This window comes from Dromiciops gliroides, chromosome 5 (assembly GCF_019393635.1).
Source record: "Dromiciops gliroides isolate mDroGli1 chromosome 5, mDroGli1.pri, whole genome shotgun sequence".
In the NCBI taxonomy this organism is placed as follows: domain Eukaryota; kingdom Metazoa; phylum Chordata; class Mammalia; order Microbiotheria; family Microbiotheriidae; genus Dromiciops; species Dromiciops gliroides.
In genome coordinates this window covers 281,157,271-281,178,408 of record NC_057865.1, presented here as the reverse complement: position 1 = coordinate 281,178,408, position 21,138 = coordinate 281,157,271, and the positions used below count along the sequence as shown (strand labels likewise).

Below are 21,138 nucleotides of genomic sequence, written 5' to 3'. Positions count from 1 at the left end.
CAGGAGGATAAAGAAGGTGAGCAGAATTACAAGGTAAGTGGGTGGTGGAACCACCAAACACGTCTGGTCAAAATTAAATTGAAAAGGTGGAAACGGGTGAGCAAAAGTGGGGAAGACGGGACCCGGGGGAGGAGCCAAGAAAACCCAAGAAATCACGGCTTTTCAGGCTCGTCTTACCTGCTGATGCAATATTCTTTGTCTCCAGGGATGCCCAGGTAGCGCGGCCTTTCACCAGTGGCGATGAGGAACCTCTCCGCTGTATAGAACTTTTCTTTGCCCTTGTTATTGGTAGCCTGGGGAGAAATCGACCACTTAAAGGTGGATTCTAGCCAAAAACTCAAGAGACGGACCTCGTAGGCCACCCCATCCACAAGAAGTCAGCTCGCCTAACTTTTATTCCACAGTCACACAAGGCATCCCTCCCACAGACGCCGGCCAACCCGCTGCTTACCTTAATCTTGTGGGGGCCCACAAACTCTCCATAAGCGTTCTCGTAGGTGACCTTGTTCTCCCGCAGGGATACCCGGTAACCCCAGTTCAGAGAGCCGATGTAGCTCTGGACGGCTTCTGTCATCCTTTCCCAGTTATGTTTGACTGTGGATGAAACAAAGGCATTCAACACTTGGCTTTTTAATCCAGCAACCCTAGATTCACCCCAAATAACAACCACCACCATTTCTATAACCATTTACAGTTTGCAAAAGTGCTTCACATCTCATTTAATGCTCACAACAAACCCTAAGAGCTAAGTGTTATTATTATTATTATCCCCATTTCACATGAGGAAACTGAGGTCACGTGTTTAAGAACTCAAGTCTTCTTGACACCAAGCCCCACTTTCTACCCACTGTGCCCCCTAAGAACCACAAAGACTGGAGGCTTTCCAGTTAAAAATAACAGGGTAGGGGCGGCTAGGTGGCGCAGTGGATAGAGCACCGTCCCTGGATTCAGGAGGACCTGAGTTCAAATGTGGCCTCAGACACTTGACACTTACTAGCTGTGTGACCCTGGGCAAGTCACTTAACCTTCGTTGCCCTGCAAAACAAATAAACAAAAAAACTAAACTAAAACCAAAACCAACTAAAAAAAAAGTGTTCTGATCCTGCTCAGAGCTTCACTTTCAGATTAAAAAAAAACAGCAACAAAAAACAAAAAACAGAATACTAAGACTACAGCCATCTTTGACCCAGGACATTTTTTTCCTAAATTGGTATTTTGAGCATTCAGAACTATCCTTTATCTTCGGAATTATCTTTAATCTTTGTTATTTTTCTTTTCATCTTCTAAAAAGATGGCAGAGCAGACTGAGAATTAGCCCCAAAGACCTGCATTTCAGTCTCCCTTCTGACACATACTGTGCAAGCCCTCAAGTAAAGATGGCCCCCACAGGCGGATGGAATGTTCTCACTTGGGAGCTCCCTACAAGCAATGAAATCAGAGGTCCCGTCCCTAGTCTCATCCCTTTCTAAAATGCCACAATGGCAAGGAAGGCTAGGAGAGGATAAGCCCCCTGAGGGCAAGGACCAGCTCTGGCTTTTGTAACTCCCTCCCTGACCACGCAATATTGTGCTTTGTCCACAATCATTTGTCAGATTAAAAAGAAGCAAACAAAAGGATGCTTTCACAGTAACTGATGCTTGTTTTATAAGGAGGAGACCGATCCAGGACTTCCCAGGGCCAACTTCTTTTAAAATATGACACTCTGAGCAACTTACGACCCTACATCAACTATCCCCATTTTATTGATCAGGAAACTGAGGTCCAATGGGAAAGTGGTTTGCCCAAAGTAGGCCGGCTAGTACGAGTCAGACGTGGGATCTGAACCTGGTTCATTCAACACTCTAGCCACTACACTGTGATGTCCCTAGCTCAAAGAGTTGAGTCGATTGACAACTAACCAAATATTTGCTTTGTCAAATGAAATCAGGTTCAGACCCCTTTTACTTGGTAATCTAGCTTCTCTGATCATGTATTGCTTCAGATATGTTTCCATTATTTAACATTCTAAGAAATCCTCAGTGGACAGCCGTTGAAATGCATTCAGCAGACCCATGCTTTCAGCTTACAACTTTGAACAGCAGGGGGCACTGTTCTGAGCCTCTCGCCAAATCTAATTACAGGTTTGAAAAAACCTAACTACTAAAAGTTATTCAGCAAAGGAAATAATAACTGCTGACAAACTAGGGTCTTTCAAAACAAATGGTCTATTTCTTATTTGAAGAAAAAGGAACAATAAATACACACACACACACACACACACATACACGCATGCACCCCATCTTCTCTTTCCTTGGTCTGCTGATCTGAGGATATTAAAAACGCAAAAACAAAAAATCCTGTCGTGGCTAAGATAATAAAAGTAATTGCCTTTAAAAAGAATCTTCAAACTATTTCTCAGAAAACTGAGAGCTTTATGGGAGCAAAAACAAAAAAACTCCCAAATTTGGAATCATGGGATCACAGAATTTGGGCTGAAAGGGGTCTTAGGACAAACACCAGCTCCTTCATTTTTAGAGGGGAAGAAATGTAGTCACAAAAGAGGTTAAATGACTTGCCCAGGGTCACAAAGCTAGGAAGTAACTGAAAGCTGGATTCAAACTAGGGACTTCCTGACTCTGCCTCAAAAACCATTGTAAATGGATACAGAGGAATCACAAAACAAGCAGTGACTATAAAGAATTCAAAGAAACACAGGACGCCTTAGGATCATTGATTTAGAGCTGGACAGGACCTTAGCACCTGGCCCAACATTATTATTCTCCATGAGGAAAAAGAAAATGACAAGCCCATGGTCACAGAGGTAACGGCCAGAGTCAGGATCTGAACCGAAGTCTCTGAACTCCAGAGCCTGGGATCTGTTGACAAGACCAATCTGCCTCCAACAAGTCACTGAGGGTCTTGGATACTTAGATTCCTCAACCGTAAAATGGGTATATTATTGCAAACACTAACCCAACTCACACACAAGAAAAGCATCCAGCAAACCTTAAAGTCTTCTATAAATGGTCATTACTTCTTTTTTTTTTTTTAAAGTGAGGCAATTGGGGTTAAGTGACTTGCCCAGGGTCACACAGCTAGTAAGTGTTAAGTGTCTGAGGCAGGATTTGAACCCAGGTACTCCTGACTCCAGGGCCAGTGCTCTATCCACTGCGCCACCTAGCTGCCCCTATGGTCATTACTTCTAATCTGGGGTGTTGGATGCTGGTGCACAGTAAACACTTGCTGATGCTGCATCTGTCTGTCCGCTGGAGGAATCTGGCCAAATGAGAAGCTGGCCGTATGCCGCCTCCCCCCCAAAAAAAACCCTCTCAGATCAAGAGTTTTAAAATGAAGGAAGGTGGGCTGGGCTAGTTGATAAGCATCACTAGCTCTGAGGCAGACAATGAAGAAATCACTCAGCAATCAGATTCCATGCGCTCATCTGCAGACAGATCCATTTCATTCAATTTATGTAAGGAAGCTATAAACGGCTTAAAAGATCTTCAGACTCTAAATGCCGTCGATTTTAATCTTTATTTAAAAAGAAAAAAGATAAAATTAGCTCCCGCTCTCTCTCTCTCTCTCTCTCTCTCTCTCTCTCTCTCTCTCTCTCTCTCTCTCTCTCTCTCTCTCTCTCTCGGGATGTGTGGGTGGCAGAGGAGGGAGTGGTGTGAACTGAAGGACATAAGCTTGCATGTGAGACTTAAATTCTGTGTTTATGTGCTTCATGCGCTCACTCGATCTCTCTCTCTCTCTCTCTCTCTCTCTCTCTCTCTCTCTCTCTCTCACACACACACACACACACACACACACACACACACACGCCCCCAATCTTTTTCCCTTGTCAGAAAACGTATCAGGCCCCTCCTGGGATCCTCAGTTTCCATATCTGTAAAAAGAGGGACCTCTATGGTCCCTTCTGGCTTTAAATCTCTTAAATCAATTAGCTTTTCTGGACTCAGTTTCCTCATTTGCAAAATGACCTGTGCTTTACCTCCCAACTCCAAATCAATGATCCCTCCTTGGGGCTCAGTTTCCTTATGTGTAAAATGAAGAAACTGGACTACTAGATAGTTTGTGAAGGCTTTTTCACAAGTATTTTATTCATGTTAAAAAACATTATTTTTCAGACGATTGACACTTACTAGCTGTGTGACCCTCGGCAAGTCACTTGACCCCAACTGCCTCACAAAATAAAACAACTAACATTATTTTTCTTACTAGCTGTGTGACCCTGGGTGAGTCACTTAACCCTCACTGCCCCGCAAAAAAACCAACCAAACAAAAAAACCCACCATTATTTTTTATAAAATGGGGATTTCCTGTTTGTTTGTTTTTTTTTTATCATCTTAACGCTGGGGAACTGACTGATTGGGGAGAGGAGTGGGATCAACTCTGAGCTCTAGTGTTGGCTGGTGTGTGTGTGTGTGTGTGTGTGTGTGTGAGAGAGAGAGAGAGAGAGAGAGAGAGAGAGAGAGAGAGAATGGGGAGATAGGGGGAGAGAGAGGAGAGGAAAAGGGAGGAGAGGCAGAGAGAGAAAAGGGGGGGAGACTTTTCATCTCAAATCTAGGAAGGGAGAAATGGGTAACTTTGGAGTCTCCTTAGCTGTAAAATGAGAAACTTCACCTTGATCTTATCAAAGGTCCCTCCAAAATCTGTGACTACCCAAGGACTAACTAGGCCTGTGACTTTATCAGTATAGGGAACTTCACCAACACAGGAGGGCACCTTTTTCTCTGCTTGGTGTGGTATTCGAGAGGTCCCAGGGTGGTGACTTTCAATGACTTTCTAACATGTGCCGGAGGCTTCACTAGGGGCTCTCTACCCACTGGGCCACACCCCTTCCATTTTCTCCCCATTAGAACAACCGGGAGGAATTCAACAAGTCTCTTCCTGCACACAAACGTTTGCCCGGCCGCTTTTACAAGGGCAATAACTCCTGGTTTACTTCAGAGAATTAGCGCTGCAGAGGAATCCAGGTCCGTCTGGTCCAACCCCACACCTGAGACACTCCAGCACAACATGCCCAAGGAGTCCCCGACCACCCTAGCTCAAGCCCTACCCATCACTCCTCTGCAAAGGCCTTGCTTGTACCAGGTCTTCTGGCCTCCTGACAGTCTACAGGGCTGCCGAAGCGGCCTTCCTCCAGGGCAGATCTGACCTTGTCATTCCCCTACCCTAACTTCCCTCCTGCCTCAAGGTACAAACAATCAGCACCCCTTTTGGTGTTTATAGTCCTTCTCCACCCTCAGTACCCACCATTCATGCCAAGCTCCATAATCTAGTTAACCTGTCTCTCTACTGTTCAAACAGGGCTAGCATGGATGCTGCCCCAAGCCCTGAAGGCTCTCTCCTCACTCCCCCTTCAAGAGTCGGTGCACATAGCCTCCCCAATCTCCCCAGCTGCCAGCACCCTCTCCCTGCCAAGCTAACAGGTACTCTCTTTACCTGCATGCTATTTATTCTCTTTATTTGGGGCTTATTTGGGCGTTTTCATCTTAAAGAGAGAGAGAGAGAGAGAGAGAGAGAGAGAGAGAGAGAGAGAGAGAGAGAGAGAGAGAGAGATTTTAAAGACTTTAGAAACCACTGCTTCCCAGAAAGTCTGGGGCGAATCCAGCAGTCCTTCTCAGGCCAGGAGCATTTTTTTTTTTTTAAAGGCAATGGGGGTTAAGTGACTTGCCCAGAGTCACACAGCTAGTAAGTGTCAAGTGTCTGAGGCCGGATTTGAACTCAGGTACTCCTGAATCCAGGGCCGGTGCTTTAACCACTGAGCCATCTAGCTGCCCCAGGCCAGGAGCATTTTTCACAAGGGCAGCGAGTTTAGAGCCAATATCAAATAAGGCTGAATGTAAAGTAGAGTCTCAGATCACCATGTGGCTGAATAAACAGTTTACGAGGCTGTGCTCTATGTGACACCATTATCACCCAGACAGAAGAGTCCGCGGGAGCAGGTAGGAGAGGGGACTTTGGAGTTTCATCAATGGATCTAAAATTCCTCAATAACCTCCTTGCCTAAAGGCAGTCAGTCTGTCTGTCTGTCTGTCTGTCTCTCACACCCACACACACATATTCACACACTATCAAGTGTCTAAATGTTCTTTCCTGTTTTACAATTCTCTGCCTGAACCAAGGCCTGAGATTCTCCCAAACACGACTCCCCTGCAGAACCATCTTTCCTTCCTCTACTGAAGTTTATGAACTGTATGACACACCAAGTCCCCAGGTGTCTGTAATTTGATCAATTAATCCCTGCTAATGAGAGTTCTAGTTACAGTGCTAATGACTGACCTGCCTTCCAGCTACCTAATGTGTATTTTTTTTGGTGGAGGCAATTAGGGTTAAATGACTTGCCCAGGGTTCACACAGTTGCCCCAATGTGTGTGTCTTAACAATGATCTTCAGGGCAGCTAGATGGTGCAGTGGATAGAGCACCAGCCCTCGAGTCAGGAGGACCTGAGTTCAAATCTGGTCTCAGACATATACTGGCTGTGTGATCCTGAACAAGTCACTTAACCCCTGATTGCCTAAAACAACAACAACAAACAATAGCAACAAAAAAACAGTGGCCTTCTGGAGAAAGGGTGATAGGGACTAGGAGGGGGAGAAGGAAGGGGAAGGAGAGAAAGAGAAAGCCATGGAAATCACCTCCATAGGTATTCTTCACCAAGCTATTAACAATGACCAGAGCATCTATCACATGATCAACAGTACAAACCACAAACAGAATAAATAGATTTTATCTCCATACCTTCTTCCTCAAATTGCCACCCATATGTCCGGGAGTCCCGCAAGGCCTGCCCCAATAGAGCGGCCTGGTGCATGAGTTTCTTGGGTATGCAGCCGACGTTCACACACGTCCCTCCGAGACCTGCAAGGGTGTTGGAAAAAGGAGCCCTTTTAGCACAGCTGGTGGCCGAATCACGCCCACAGTCAGTGGGAAGAATCATGAAACGACCATTCTCATCCACAAATTTTTAGGGATGGTGTTGGCCAGCATGGTCAGTGTTGCTCTAATTCATCTAAAAACTGATTTATCCGACGTGCCTACATTAATAAACTAGTTCACTCATTCAACAAGTATAATAAGTGCCTACTATGTGCCAGGCAATGGCCCAGGCCCTGAGGATATAAAGACAAAAATGCAAGTGCCTGCCCTCAAGGAGTTTATACTCTATTGGCTTTATGTAATTACATACATGTATAATTAGAGATCTATGTAGCTCTATAATTGGATGTGACAATTTAAAGACGATGGAAATACCAAAGCCGATTCCTGCAGAATGTAAGCCCCTTGGTGGCAGGGTTGGTCTTATTTTGGATCTATAGCTCAAGAGCCTTGAATTTATTTTCTTTTTTAACAAGGTCTATGATTTTATCACTGTAGGGAACTCCCAGTGCATAAATTCCCTCCACCAAAGTAGGCTGGTACCTGCTTCACAACTTCCGGTCATAAGAGGTTACCTGGAACTTGGGAGGGATTTGATAAGTGCTTAGTCAACTGATCCATCTTTTTCTCTTCCTGATCTTCAGGCATTTCTCTGATGCTGCTCCCTACCCATCTCGGCCTGCCCACCCTTGTTTTTCAGAAAGGAAAACAAGCACTAAGAAAAGAAATGAATAGAAGCTGACCTCATGCATCAGACAGATGGGAGATCCGGGAAAAGAATTCAGGTCATGAGAGGCCAATGAAGATCCTCCCCAGTTCTCCCCAATGAGTAAAAAAATTTTTACAAATCATAGGACTCCAGGGGTAGGTGGCACAGTGGATAGAGCACCGGCCCTGGAGTCAGGAGGACCTGAGGTCAAATCTGACCTCAGACACTTAACACTTACTAGCTGTGTGACCCTGGGCAAGTCACTTAATCCCAACTGCCTCACTTCAAAAAACAAAAAACAAATCATAGGCCTCCAGATCGAGAGCTGGAAGGGACCTCAGAGGCCCTCTGCTCTGATCCCTTCATTTTACATAAGAGGAAACTGAGGTTCAGAGGATGAATCGATTGGTCCAAGGTCACACAGCTGATAAAGAGATGCCAATGTAACCCTCCGGACAGCTTCCAGATAAAACAAAAAAAGCAACCTTCCTGAGAAGGAAAAACCAAAGCCTGGACACCCTGCCACCTCACTACCCCCAGAGTTAAGTAAACCACACGGTATGATTCAAGAGGCCAAGAGAAGGAGCCACCCCAAGGGAGGAGAGTCATTTAGTTTCCCCACATTTGCAATTACAGAGGCATGAAAAATGGAATTGGCTTCTTCCCCGTAAGTGTTGTTCATGATTAAAGATATAAAGCCCCTATCTACCGCAGCAGGCTGAAAGCTAATTAAGCTAGTCTATTTCCCCATCGAGAATGAAATGTGTTATGTCTATTCTGCTCGTCAGGGTGGTCCAGGAAAGCCCACTGGCCAAATCGATCACTCCAGGCCTTAACACTGCCCCTGTTTCATCTACCAGCCAACCTACCAAGGAATCCTGGACTGGTGGTGGGGAGTGATGGTAAGCACCCACGGTTCAGCCCCATCACCACATAACCTAGGGCAGAGCTTTTGATCCCTTTGAGTCTTAGGTGGTAGTAATAACATGCTTGAGAGTTTTGAAAAGGCTTTCATGAACATAATCTCATTTGATCCTTATAATAAACTTTTAAGGCAGGGCAGGGCAAGAAATGATATCCCTGCTTTTATGGAAGAAATCCCTCATTTAGATAGAGATCCTTCAAATTTCGCCTACCATTTTGCAGGTTAATGTTGTAAAGTTTTGGGTTTTTTTAAATTAATGCCTTTTAGTTTTAACATCAGTTATTTCTATCAATACCACATACAACATCCCTCCCACCCCAGCTAATGAAGCTTCCCTTGTAACAAATGAAAACAGCCCAACAAAATCATCGCCGCGTCTGCACAGCATATGTAACAAACATTCCACCCAGCCCCCATCACCTTTCACCTCTTTAACTAAAGCGGGAGTTCTCAAGCTCTTTGGCCTTCTGGACCTCTTTGGCAGAGTGGTGAAGGTCAGACCCCTTCTCAGAACCATGCTTTCAAATGCACAAAATATGCAAGTTTATAAAGAAAACGTTATTGTTTAATTTCACTTCCTAGAATTCCTATAGTTTATATATAATTTCTATATAAAGCTATAAGTATGTAATTTAACTTTATATATGTAATTATATTATATATAATTTCTATAGTCACATATATAACAATGTAATTTAATTTTATGTAATCTAAACTTTATATAATTTAAAAAATTAGGGGCAGCTAGGTGGCACAATGGATAAAGCACTGGCCCTGGATCCAGGAGGACCTGAGTTCAAATCCAGCCTCAGACACTTGACATTTACTAGTTGTGTGACTGGGCAAGTCACTTAACACCAATTGCCTCACCAAAAAAAAAAAAATTGATATAGATAGATAGATAGAGAGAGAGAGAGAGAGAGAGAGAGAGAGAGATCTATATATATCTATATCTATCTATATATCTATATATATCTATATATCTAGAGAGAGAGAGAGAGAGAGAGCAAGCGAGCAAGCGAGCGAGCGAGCAAAATGAAGTTAACCAAAATATTTTTTTAAAAATCAAAACAAACAAGTTCATGGAACTCTGTTTAAAAATCCCTGACTTAAAAGGAAGCTCATTTCTTCAATGCTTCTCTAGAACCAAGCTTGGTCATTACAATGATATGGCTGTTGGCCTTCTTTTCATTTGCATTATTTTCTCTCTCTACCATAATTTTAACAATAACAATAATAAGTGGCACTTCTATAGTGCTTTAGGGTTTGCAGAGGGCTTGGCAAATATTATTCCATTTGATCTTCCCAGTGACCCTGGGAGGTAGGTGCTATCATTATCACCATTTTACAGATCAGAAAACTGGGACAGACTGAGGTTAAGGGACTTGTCGGAAGATCATGCAGCTTGAATCAGGTCTTCTTGATTCCAGATCCAGGAAGCTCTCCACTAGTCCCCAACTTCCTATAATTCTCATGAGCCCCAGGTTAATTCAGTGTGAGAAATGGATGCCAGAGACTTATCGTATTTATCAAAAACAAATCTCTAAGCACCTTGGATCATAGTGTGACAGCCAAAATCAATGAGTTCAACCCTATCATTTAATAGATAAGGATATTAAAGCACAGAGAGATTTTAATTCAAAGGCACGTGGGCAGTAAGTGGAATAATAGGGATTTGAACCCAATTCCCCTAACTGCAAATCTGGAGTTCTTTAATATGTGTAGAACACTGGGCATATCTACCACTTCATTGTGAAAAGAACAGACCCTTCATTATCTCTTTGCCTTAGTACTCTTTTTTTTTTCTGGTGAGGCAATTGGGGTTAAGTGACTTGCCTAAGGTCACACAGCTAGTAAGTGTCAAGTGTCTGAGGCCAGATTTGAACACAGGTCCCTCCTAAATCCAGGGCCAGTGCTTTATCCACTGTGCCACCTAGCTGCCCCTGCCTTAGTACTCTTACCTGGAAAGCTCTAAGTAAGAGAAACAAGTTATTAGATTGAATGCTGAATGATTATAATGATTTACCTTCTCCCCGGAGAAGGGGTGCTCCTTCCTCCTCACAGAAAAGCAGAGGAGGACAGGATGGAGTGGCACACAGGATGCCAAGCAGGTTTTGTTTTAACTGTTTTTCTGGACTTACAAGGAAAAATGTCACCCACCTCCCAGAGAGAGAAAGGATGAACTCTGAGAGCAAAAACCGAAATAGCATTTTTTCCCCTGCTATATTTTTCTTCCCTTTTTTTTAGTGAAACAGCTAATATGGAAATATGTTCTGCATGACTTCACCTCTATAGCTGATATCATACTGTTGCTTTCTCAGTGGGTGAGGGAGGGCCTGAGGGATGGAGAGAATTTGGAACTCAAAATGTTTTTTAAAAGGGGGGGAATGTTAAAAATAAATTTCTTTTTCAAAAGAGAAATTCAAAATAACTACAACTATGCATAAAATATTTGTGAATCTATTTACATGCAAATAGTGAGGCTTTATAAGCCAGTGGTTGATATCTGTGTGTATATGAAAAAAATCTCTCTCTCTCTCTCTCTCTCTCTCTCTCTCTCTCTCTCTCTATATATATATATATATATATATATATATATATATATATACATACACACACACATAAATATATACACATACCTATACATGCACATCTGTGTATAGCTACATATGTATGCATATGTGTCATATTAATAAATGGCTAGCTTTTCTTTTTTTTGGTGAGGCAATTGGGGTTAAGTGACTTGCCCAGGGTCACACAGCTAGTAAGTATTAAGTGTCTGAGGCCGGATTTGAACTCAGGTCCTCCTGACTCTAGGGCCAGTGCTCTATCCAAGGCGCCACCTAGCTGCCCCATGGCTAGCATTTTTAAGAGAAAGAAACCCTCTCTGGTGGGTCATGGTGAGGGAGGAGGCATAGCCAGAGTTGCCCACAAGGCAGAAACAAAAGTGTGAATAAAACTTTTTCCTGAAAAGCCAAGGGGCAATAAATGGCCTCTTTGATGAGGCCAGCAGAGAAGTCAATGGGCTGTGATGACCTTGGCAATGAGGACACTTGTTTTATGAGAGCCAGAAGAAGCAAGGATATGAATTCAGGTTTCTGCTTTTCTAACTGTGGAATTGGGGAGGGGGTGGGAGGACTGCACAATTTGAAGCAAGATCACGGAGACCTCACTCAACTCCTGGGTAAACCAAGTTGCCCCAAATGCTTGACCTGCAGTCAGAGGCTTGCTTGTGGCAGTACATTCTTTACTTGATATTCCAAGCCAGCAAACCCCAAGTTGGCAGTACTTTCTAAGTTGAATGCCAATGAAAAACTCCAACCTGATCCAGCTTGGCCCAGTTGCTAGAAATCACCAGTGTCTGGTTAATTTTATTAATGGGTTTCATAAGCAAATGACTTTGTAGCTACACCTCCCCCAAAAAAGAACCCATGTCTCCAGATCTGCACCCAAAACATTCAGAAAAACTTACCCCATCTATTTCCAAGCGGAGTCGGAGTGACGAAATCCAACACCATGATTTTCTTGCCATATTTGGCGGCCTCCTGGGGGACAGATTTAATCAAATTAATATCCAAAAATGAGCCTGGAAAGTGTCTTGTAGTTAAAGGGACATGTTGTTTTTCATTAAGCAATAATGACTGAAGCATGACCAGTTATTAATCCCAGCAAAACTTCATATGCCAAGGTCATTACCATAACTGGGATGAAAATAAAAAGATCTAGAGAGAGACACTCGGGGGCAGCCTTAATGGGCGATGAAGTTTCACCCCAGAAAATTATCACCCAAGTCAGACATCCTGGGCTCTCCATTTAATAATGAGGCAATAACAGGAAAAGGTCAGGCCATTTCCGAGAAACTTAAGTGACCAAGAACAATAGATATGCTAATTTCCAAGAGCCCTCGTTCCTACCTGTTCTTTATATAGCCAGATCATTGACCATATGCAACAAATAAGCCATTACCACATTTAGTTAAGGCTGAACAGGAGAGATTTTTCTTATGAAATTGTCAAGCACCATCTTTTCTGTAAAGGAAACTTCTCAAGCATGGTCAGGCCTGTCTACAGTGTTTCCAAGTCAGAGATCATAGATTAAGGGCAGAAGGGACCGCCAAAGTCAGGCCCAGGAAGGCAATGACTTGCCCAGGGTCACATCTGAATCCAGAGGCTCTGACTTCAGAAACAGGGTTCTTTCCAATGAACCATAAGAAATCTGATGTGTTTCTCAACAGGTTTGTTCTCCTGTGTAACCTTTACCTCCACGTTGAAAATAACCTTCATGTGAGAACATGCCTGGCAGCAAGGGAGGAGGGCTGACCTTGAAATCAGGAAGACCTCAGGTTCAAATTCTGAGTCTGACTCATCATGGCTGTGGAACCTCAGCACCTAGCATGGTGCTTGGGACAATTCAGCTTGGCCGAAATGCTTTAATTCCAAAGGTCAGGCTAATTTCATTAATGGGTTTTAGAAGGAGGTGCTTAATAAGTAAGTCTCATTCATTCATTTTTGCCTCTTTGCCCAACATAATGAATGGCTTACAGAAGTTAATAAGTGCTTTTCATTCATTCATTCATTCATTCATTCATTCATTCATTCCTTTTTACCTCTGTAGGCCCAGCATAGTGCCTGACTTGTAGCAGGTACTTAATACTTTTTCATTCATTCATTCATTTTTGCCTCTGTTATATCTAAAATAGTTCCCAGCTTATGGCAGGTACTTAATAAATGTTTTTCTTTCATTCATTTATTCTTGCCTCTGTGTGCCCAGCACAGTGCCTGACTTATAGCAGGTACTTAGTAAATATTTTTCATTCATTCATTCATTTTTGCCTCTGTATACCCACCATCTCATACAGTACTTGGCATATAGCAGATGCAATAAATATTTGTCAAATCTGTACCCTGGTGTTGGCAGGGTAAAGAGCAGCAAAATCTTAACTCTAAAACAAAAGAGAGGGTTTTTTGGCCTTCCTTGGCTTCATTTTAACCCTCCCTCCCCGAGCGCCGCTTCATTTGCCTCTGGCAGATGTGGCAGCAGATGGTCTGAGACTGTACCCTCCTTGAATGCCAAAGCTCACCTTCACTCGGGCCCTTGGATGGAGCACCATGGGCAGAGTCAGCCCCCTTCTCTCAGGCAGGGCCGGCCCCGGCAGGCTCTGCTTCTACACTTGCCTGAATGACCTCATTTCCCTTTCCCATCACCTCATGGGAGACTCTCAGCATCACAGATGTTGGATATACACTGCCTGGAGCCTTCAGCTGCTCAGATGGGGAGATGCAGGGTGGGAAAGCCTTTCTCATGAATGATTTAGAGGACACTGTGTGCCCTTGAAAGGATGGATCTTTGTTCTCACACCTAGGACGGGAGAAAACACTCCCTCCATCACCTCCACCTCTTGGAAGCCCCGATGTCTTTCTCATGGTACAACTCACAGTAGGCGATTAATAAATGCTTACAGGTTGATTAAAACCACAGGAGGCCTGTCCCCCGACCCCCCACTGGCTGCAAGTGCCTTCCCCTCTTAGATGTGGGTTGTGCCCACCTACCTTATGTTAATATTTTTTGTACAAACGTATATACACTCAAGCGGCCTCTCCTATTAGAATGTGAGCTTCTTCAGGACAGAGAAGATCTCATTTGGTTCCTGTAGGCCCAGTCCTTAACACAAGCTTACTAAAAGATAAGCACTAATGGCTAGAGTCAGGAAGGCCCAAGTTCAAATCCATGGGCAAGTCACTCACAGTCTCTCAAATCAAATGGGGATAACAATAGGATGTTACTTCCCCAGGCTCAATTGCGATAGGTAAAGTGTTGACAAATGCTTGTAGACTAACAGATCAAACAGAGAAGGGAAAGGGAGTGGGCCAGCAGTACCTCTGTCAGAGTTGCTCCTAAAGTGGAAATACTGCTTCCGGACTGGTAGTTGCTATATAGGCAGAGACTTCTCTCTGAGCCTCAGCAGTTTTACATACTGATTGTCCACTAATGGAAATCCGAAGGCTGCGCTGGATAGAGCCTGCCTTGATTTCTTCATAAAATATGAGGGGAATAGATGAGAAGGCCTTCAAGGTCCCTTTGAGCGCTAAATCTCTGGTCCTCTGGGTGAATTTTAGGTTGTTGGATTTTTTTTTCCTAAACTTCAATTTCCCCTTCTGTATATTCCTCCAAGACGCCTCCCATCCATCACCCCTTTCACCAACAGATGCCCCATTCTCTGGGGGATAAGGGAAGTGACTCCCAGTGCACATACCTTAGCAGCGGCCAGGCCTCCTGAGCCCCCTCCAATGATAATGAGGTCATAGTCATAGGACTCGGGGGTCTCATCTGACCCGTTCATTCTCCAAGGATTTTGAGGTGCGTCTTCCTTATTAACCTGAGGGAAAACAAGAAAGGAAACCATTTCACTCCAAAGCAACCCTCTCCTGGGACTCAGGAAACCTGCCGACTGGAATAAAACATCACAACTGGATTTAAGGGGAGATCTCCCTTACTTCTTCCTCAGGAGCTTTACGTATTCCACTGACCCTCAGTGGAAAGGCAATATTGCCTAGTGGAGAGGGATAGAGAGGTGGTCTTGGTTTCAAGAAAAACCGAGTTCAAATCCTATCTCCGATGCATACTGTGTGCTTCTGGGAAAGTGACTTACCCTCTCTGAGCTTTCTAAGATTATAACCTGCCCAACAGTTGTCAAAAAGGAAAGCTGAGATGAATTTAGAAAATGTAAAGTAAGCAGATTTGGGGATATACAAGTACAGAACGGAAACACCATTCTACAATACAATTATCACCAAGCTCATTCCTAAGAGAAGAAAATGTATTCCCCTCCCTTCTTTGCAGAGGTGGAGGTCTTTGGATGTGGAACACATCATACAGTGTCAGACTTGGTTGATATGCTGGTTAGCTTTGTTTAAATGCTTTTTCTGCCCCATTTTTAAAAATTTTCTTTTTAAATTAAAAAAAAAAAGTTTGGAGCTTGCTCAATCAAGCCTGCTTAAAAGACAGCTCATAAAAGCCAAGCCAACCACTGAAATTTTCAGGTGAGCATTTACCCTCCCTTGAAATTGGCAAATGCTATAAATCAAGGCTTGATTCATTGTTTTTACTGATTTCTAGGCTTATGAAAAAGATGGATAAAATGTTAAAGCAGATTAAAGTGTGTCAAGTATGCATTTTCCCCCTAGAGAGCTGGTTGTTAAACATTTACCAACACATCACTGGTTACAAAGGGATGCCTCTCTAGGTAGATCAGAGGAGAGGAATATATATGTAGAAACAAAGAAGATGTAAAAATAATAATAATAATAATAAAGTTTAAAAAATAAATTGTTTTGTTTTGTTTTTAATTGCCAACCAACACTGGTGGAAAGACTTTCCCCATATCAGGAGTTCCCCTGAACATGGGAAGAAAAAATACAAGACTTGGTAGAGTAAGGAAAGACCTGGGTTCAAAAGCCTACTGACACTTCCTAGCCATGTAAGCTTGGACAACATCACTGAGAAACTTTCTGAGACTCAGTTTCTTCATTTGTAAAATAAAGACAACAGCAGCACCTACCACACTGGATTGTTGCAAGGATCAGAGGCATGATGCAAATCTTAAAACACAGCAAAATGTCTGCTGTTATCATCCTCTAGTCAATGAGATGCTGATAGCCCAAGGAAATTAGGTTAGTCTGAATTGCAGTACAGTAAGAGAGGACTCAGCTAGGAATAAAAAGACCTTGAGCTGGAATCCTGTCTAGAATCTAACTCTCTAGGACTCAGTTTCCCTACCTGTGAAATGAGCAGGGTTGGACAGAATGACCACTAATGCCTTAGATATCTTCTTTTTCTATGGAAAATGTCAGAACTCCGATTAATGCAGCCACAGATGATGAAACATACCCCCCTCCTCTCAACACAGAGGTGGTGGGCTACAGGTATGGAATGGGGCATACACAGTCAGATACTGTCTAACCCCATAAGTGAACATCTGTTACAATGGTAATGGGCCGCCCCCCCACTGGAAACTGACATTGATATAAAAAATAGCTTCAATAAAAATTCATTTACATGTTTTAAAAAATCAAAAAGCTGACAATGGGTCTCGGGAAATATCCCAAGAGCAGGCATAAAGACAAATGCTTTCTTCCTAGAGCCCTTTTACTTTATTAGGTCATCAAAAGAACCGGAGATTGCCCTGAGTGTGTCCAAGGTAGAAACCTCCTTCAGACAGAGGTCAGTCAGCCAAGGAGGGGTAGAGGCAGCACTGAATGGGGGGGGCAGCCTCACCAGAACAAAGGGAAGGTGTCAGGCACTATGATTGGACCATCCCAAGATTGTCAAAGACTATTTTTAGGTTTCTCTACAGGTGAAGGGGAAAAAAAAAGGCTGAAGCATTGACAGAAAGCACTTGTATTTCACCTTTCCCGTGGGTTAATATTCTAGAAGGAGGCTGCGGCAATTCGTTTTGACAGAAGTAATTTGCAAAGTGGTTTTCTTTAGCTTCTGTGCCCTTTGTATTAGATTTAGGATGGGCAGATCCATATTCTTTGCATATTATGGTTTCCAGTCCTAAAGAATTACCGTTTTAATTAAATGGGGGAGCTAAGAAGAAATCCCTCCATAATTCTTATCCGCATTTGGCCCCGATTCCCCCTCACTGGTGAAAACGGCTTTGGGGATGTAATCTAATTTAAGAGCCTGCCCTTTATAACTCAGACTCTAGAGGAATGTGGGGTGGCGTTAGATGGGCAAAATGTTTCATCTGTGTTTCTTTATTGTAAAGGAAAATATTGTATTGTCGTGAAAGATGCGATGATTTTACTGTAAAAGGCAACCGAGGACAATGGAGAGAGAGAGAGCTCTGGGTTTGGAGGCAGATGATCTGGGCTCGAATCATGGTTCTCCCTGGGCCTCGGTGTCCCCCTATGTAAAAGGAGGGGGCTGAATGAGAAGGCTGCTAGGATCCTTTGCAGGATCCTATGGAAAGAGGAAAGGAGGTATGAGAACCTCGATAGGCCAGCCCCTCCACTTACCAGCTGAGGCTGCATAGTTCTGCTACCAGATGGAGGGGGTGGTGGGCAGGAGTTGGGATCAGCAGGACAGGGCCAGGGTGTGGGCAGTAGCAAGGGGGCAGCTCGGGGAGGAGGCATGGCCCCGAAGCAGCGCCTCAGTCTCCTTCTTGAGGGCATCGCTGGGGGCTGTTCAGGGGACAAGGTGAAAGTACCAGGGATGCTGCGATACTGGTAGGAGACACAGGAAAACCTGGCAGGTGTAAAGTCAAAGGTGGGTGAGCACCGCCAACGTCCAAAAGGCATTATGACTGATGCTCCACCTTCAGCACAAGGCACTGTGAGAGGAAAAGAGAATTCAATATCGAGGACTGGCAACAGGGGAGGCAGTGGGGTACAGTGGAAAGAGCCCTGGGCTCTGGAGTCAGATCCCACCTCGGACCTTTTCGACCCTGGGCAAATCACATCCTCCCTGGGTCTCAGTTTCTGTAGCTGTAAAATTAAAAGGATAGCACTGGGGGCAGCTAGGTGGCACAGTGGATAAAGCACCAGCCCTGGATTCAGGAGGACCTGAGTTCAAATCTGGCCTCAGACACTTGACACTTACTAGCTGTGTGACCCTGGGCAAGTCACTTAACCTTCACTGCCCTGCAACAAACAAACAAAAAGGATAGCACTAACCCAGCCTCCAAGGTCTTTTCCAGGCCTGGCCTCAGTTTACTCATCTATAAAATGGGCAGTCTGAACCAGACGACCAGCTAGCTCTAGTTGAAGGAACCTCTCGTCTCATGCCACTCGATGGGGTGGCCAGCAGAAATCTGAGCTCAGTACAAGTCAACGTGTCTGATTTTTTTTTTCTTGGAATGGTCCCAATGAGCATGAACGAGAAACAGCAGTTTTCAAATGTGTAACTCAGGAAAACCAGAAGATCTCCTGTATCTGGCAAACGCAGACGCACCAACAGAGCCATACTCTAGAAGCTGACTGTGCCCAGTCCCCTCCCCCTAAGTATGACCATGACATCATTACAGTTACAGACAGAAGCTCAGTCATTCTGACAAGGCAGTTGGGGAAGATCGCTATCAGAGGGGAGTGGGGGGGGGGGGGGGACAAAAACCACTACCCCAGGGTATGAAACCTCCCCTTAGGAGGGCAATAAAACACCTCCGGAGAAATGCCTCATCATGCTGATTACTATTAACTGGGAAGTCCCACAAAGACAGTCTTTAATGTGGCTTCTCAAGGCCACATTATGCAACAGGTACAAGAAATGGATGGTGGCCCCACATGAAAGCCTCTTCCCTCGGAACAAAGGGAGGGGGACAAGCACAGGGTCTGAGCAGATGGAAGGCCAGATGGGAAGCTCCCCAAATTGGGGGGGGGGGGAGAGAGATGGGATTGTCTGATTTTTGGTGCCTCAGTGCAGAGCCTGGCACATAGTAGGTACTTTTATAAATGTTTTCTGAAGTGATGAACTGAAGGCACTATGAACTTAACCAAAGAAGTGGTTAAATTAAAAAAAAAAAACAAAAAAAACCCACAACACCCCGCAAGCTGCAGCTTTACTGAGTAGTCCTAAAACCCAAGTAAAATGCTGAGAACATGACCAATGCTGCTGACAGAAGGTAGGAAATTTCCTGGGATTATCTGCAGAGTGTAGAAGATGCAGGAAAAGCCATTTTTGTGTGAGGGCCTGCCCCCCTCTGGCAGTCCAGGGAAGCTGACAGACCTTTCCCAGAATCCACATTTTTAAAGGCTTAATAAAATACACATGCAAAATAGAAACAAACAAACAAAAAAAACAAACACATGGGATTACAAAGGAAACCAATTATACTGAAAATTAGCAAAAAAAAAATTTTTTAATGTTCAAAGAGCCCAGATTCCTGCCTCATCATTTTATTTTACCCATGAGGAAAACAGGCCCCAGAGAGGGAAGGGAGTGGTCTACTCGAAGGTGTCAGGTGATGCTGAAGCAGATAAAAATTGGATTGGGAAATATTTCACAAAATAAATAAAATGGGGGCAGCTAGGTGGCGCAGTGGATAAAGCACTGGCCTTGGATTCAGGAGGACCTGAGTTCAAATCCAGCCTTAGACACTTGACACTTAACTAGCTCTGTGACCCTGGGCAAGTCACTTAACCCTCATTGCCCTGCAACCCCCCGCCCAAAAAATAAATAGATAGATAGATAGATGATAGATAAATGGAGTGGCAATAGAACACTGATAAGTCAATATTGCAGAGATCCAGGTTTGCCTTCATTTCCCCCTGGATCTAGCTGAAAAGACACCTCTAGTGACTCACAAAATCCTGCCCCCACAGGGCACCATGCAAGGCTGGCAATCCACTTTGGTGAAAGAAGCGCCCAGACCCAAACAAATGCTGGGAGTCTATTCCAGGTGGCACGAAAGAAATGCTTGCTCGACTAATCGATTACCATGCTCCTTCCTCAGTAACTAAGAGCTGATGCATTACCTGGTCTGGGGAGGCTTGACAAATCAATCAAAGCTCTTCTCCATGCATTCAGACTCATGTAAAGCACTGCCTAAGCCCACAGACTGCTAGCTCATTCAGCCATTACCACAGTTACAATATTCCCTCCTCTCAAGTGATATCCCACCTTCCATTGCCTGAATCTGGATTTAAAAAAACAAAAATCATCTCTTGGGCGTGTCCAGCGGGGGGGGGGGGGGGGGGGGGGGGGACGGGGACGGGACAAAAAAGGAGGATCAGAGGGCAGCTAGGTGGTGCAGTGGATAAAACACCGGCCCTGGATTCAGGAGGACATGAGTTCAAATCTGGCCTCAGACACTTAATAGCTGTGTGACCCTGGGCAAGTCACTTAACCTCATTGCTCTACCAAAAAAAAGAAAAAAAAAGGAGCCACAAAAAACCACAAAAACACAAAAAACCCCACCAACTTAGCAAGAAAGTTTGTTTAAAGCAGGCATTGTACCACCTGACCAAAAGATTATTGTCCTTCTCTGCCTTCACTTCTAAAACATTTCCTCTTTTTAACCCCAACTTGACAAACATCAACAAAAATGAACACTTCCCCATACCCAGGCTGACTGTGAGACTGTAGAGCTTGGATTTTTGTATATTTCTCATTGAAGGTGGGAGCCCCCACACTTCTCCACTGTGGTCTGGGCCCTTTCCGAACTTCCTTCTCATCCCCCCCCCCCCATTCTGTGGATTTTCATTAAGGATTCCTTGTCACTCGAAAAGAATCACTTTCACTCCCCCTCCAAAGGCTGCTCCCACATACCTCCCCACCACCACCAAAAAAAGATCCCTTCCTGGTAATGTGCCCTGGTTCCCTATTTAACCTCCCCACCCCCTACACACACACCCAAACAACCAACTTCCCCTTCCCAGCCCAGTTATCATCTCTTCTGGTTCAAGACAAACCCAAATACTAATCTATGCAAATTTCTGGCACTTCCTCTTCACGAATTTAATCCAACCAGGTTTCTACCTCTGCCCTTACAGTAAAGGGAATTAATCATCCCAAACAAGGCCTTCCCCGAGGCCTGGTTCAACAGCCTCCAAGGGGACGGGCCACCACTTTCTCATAGACCCCTGTCATACTTCACTTCTATCCAATTCAACCAATATCAAACACCTATTGTGTGTAGGG

General features: G+C 44.2%; 1 protein-coding gene across 4 annotated transcripts in view; it reads right to left on the bottom strand.

Moving 5' to 3' along the window:
• The window catches only part of TXNRD1 (thioredoxin reductase 1), a 67,346-nt gene that overhangs the window by 27,158 nt on the left and 19,050 nt on the right, over positions 1 to 21,138 (bottom strand). For all 4 annotated transcript variants that reach the window (XM_043967218.1, XM_043967220.1, XM_043967219.1 and 1 more), the window contains 5 exons: positions 14,753 to 14,875; positions 11,972 to 12,044; positions 6,728 to 6,847; positions 452 to 594; positions 178 to 293 (listed from right to left, as the gene is read on the bottom strand). In XM_043967218.1, the coding sequence (XP_043823153.1) occupies positions 178 to 293; positions 452 to 594; positions 6,728 to 6,847; positions 11,972 to 12,044; positions 14,753 to 14,875 (575 nt within the window). The remainder of the gene's footprint in view (positions 1 to 177; positions 294 to 451; positions 595 to 6,727; positions 6,848 to 11,971; positions 12,045 to 14,752; positions 14,876 to 21,138) is intronic.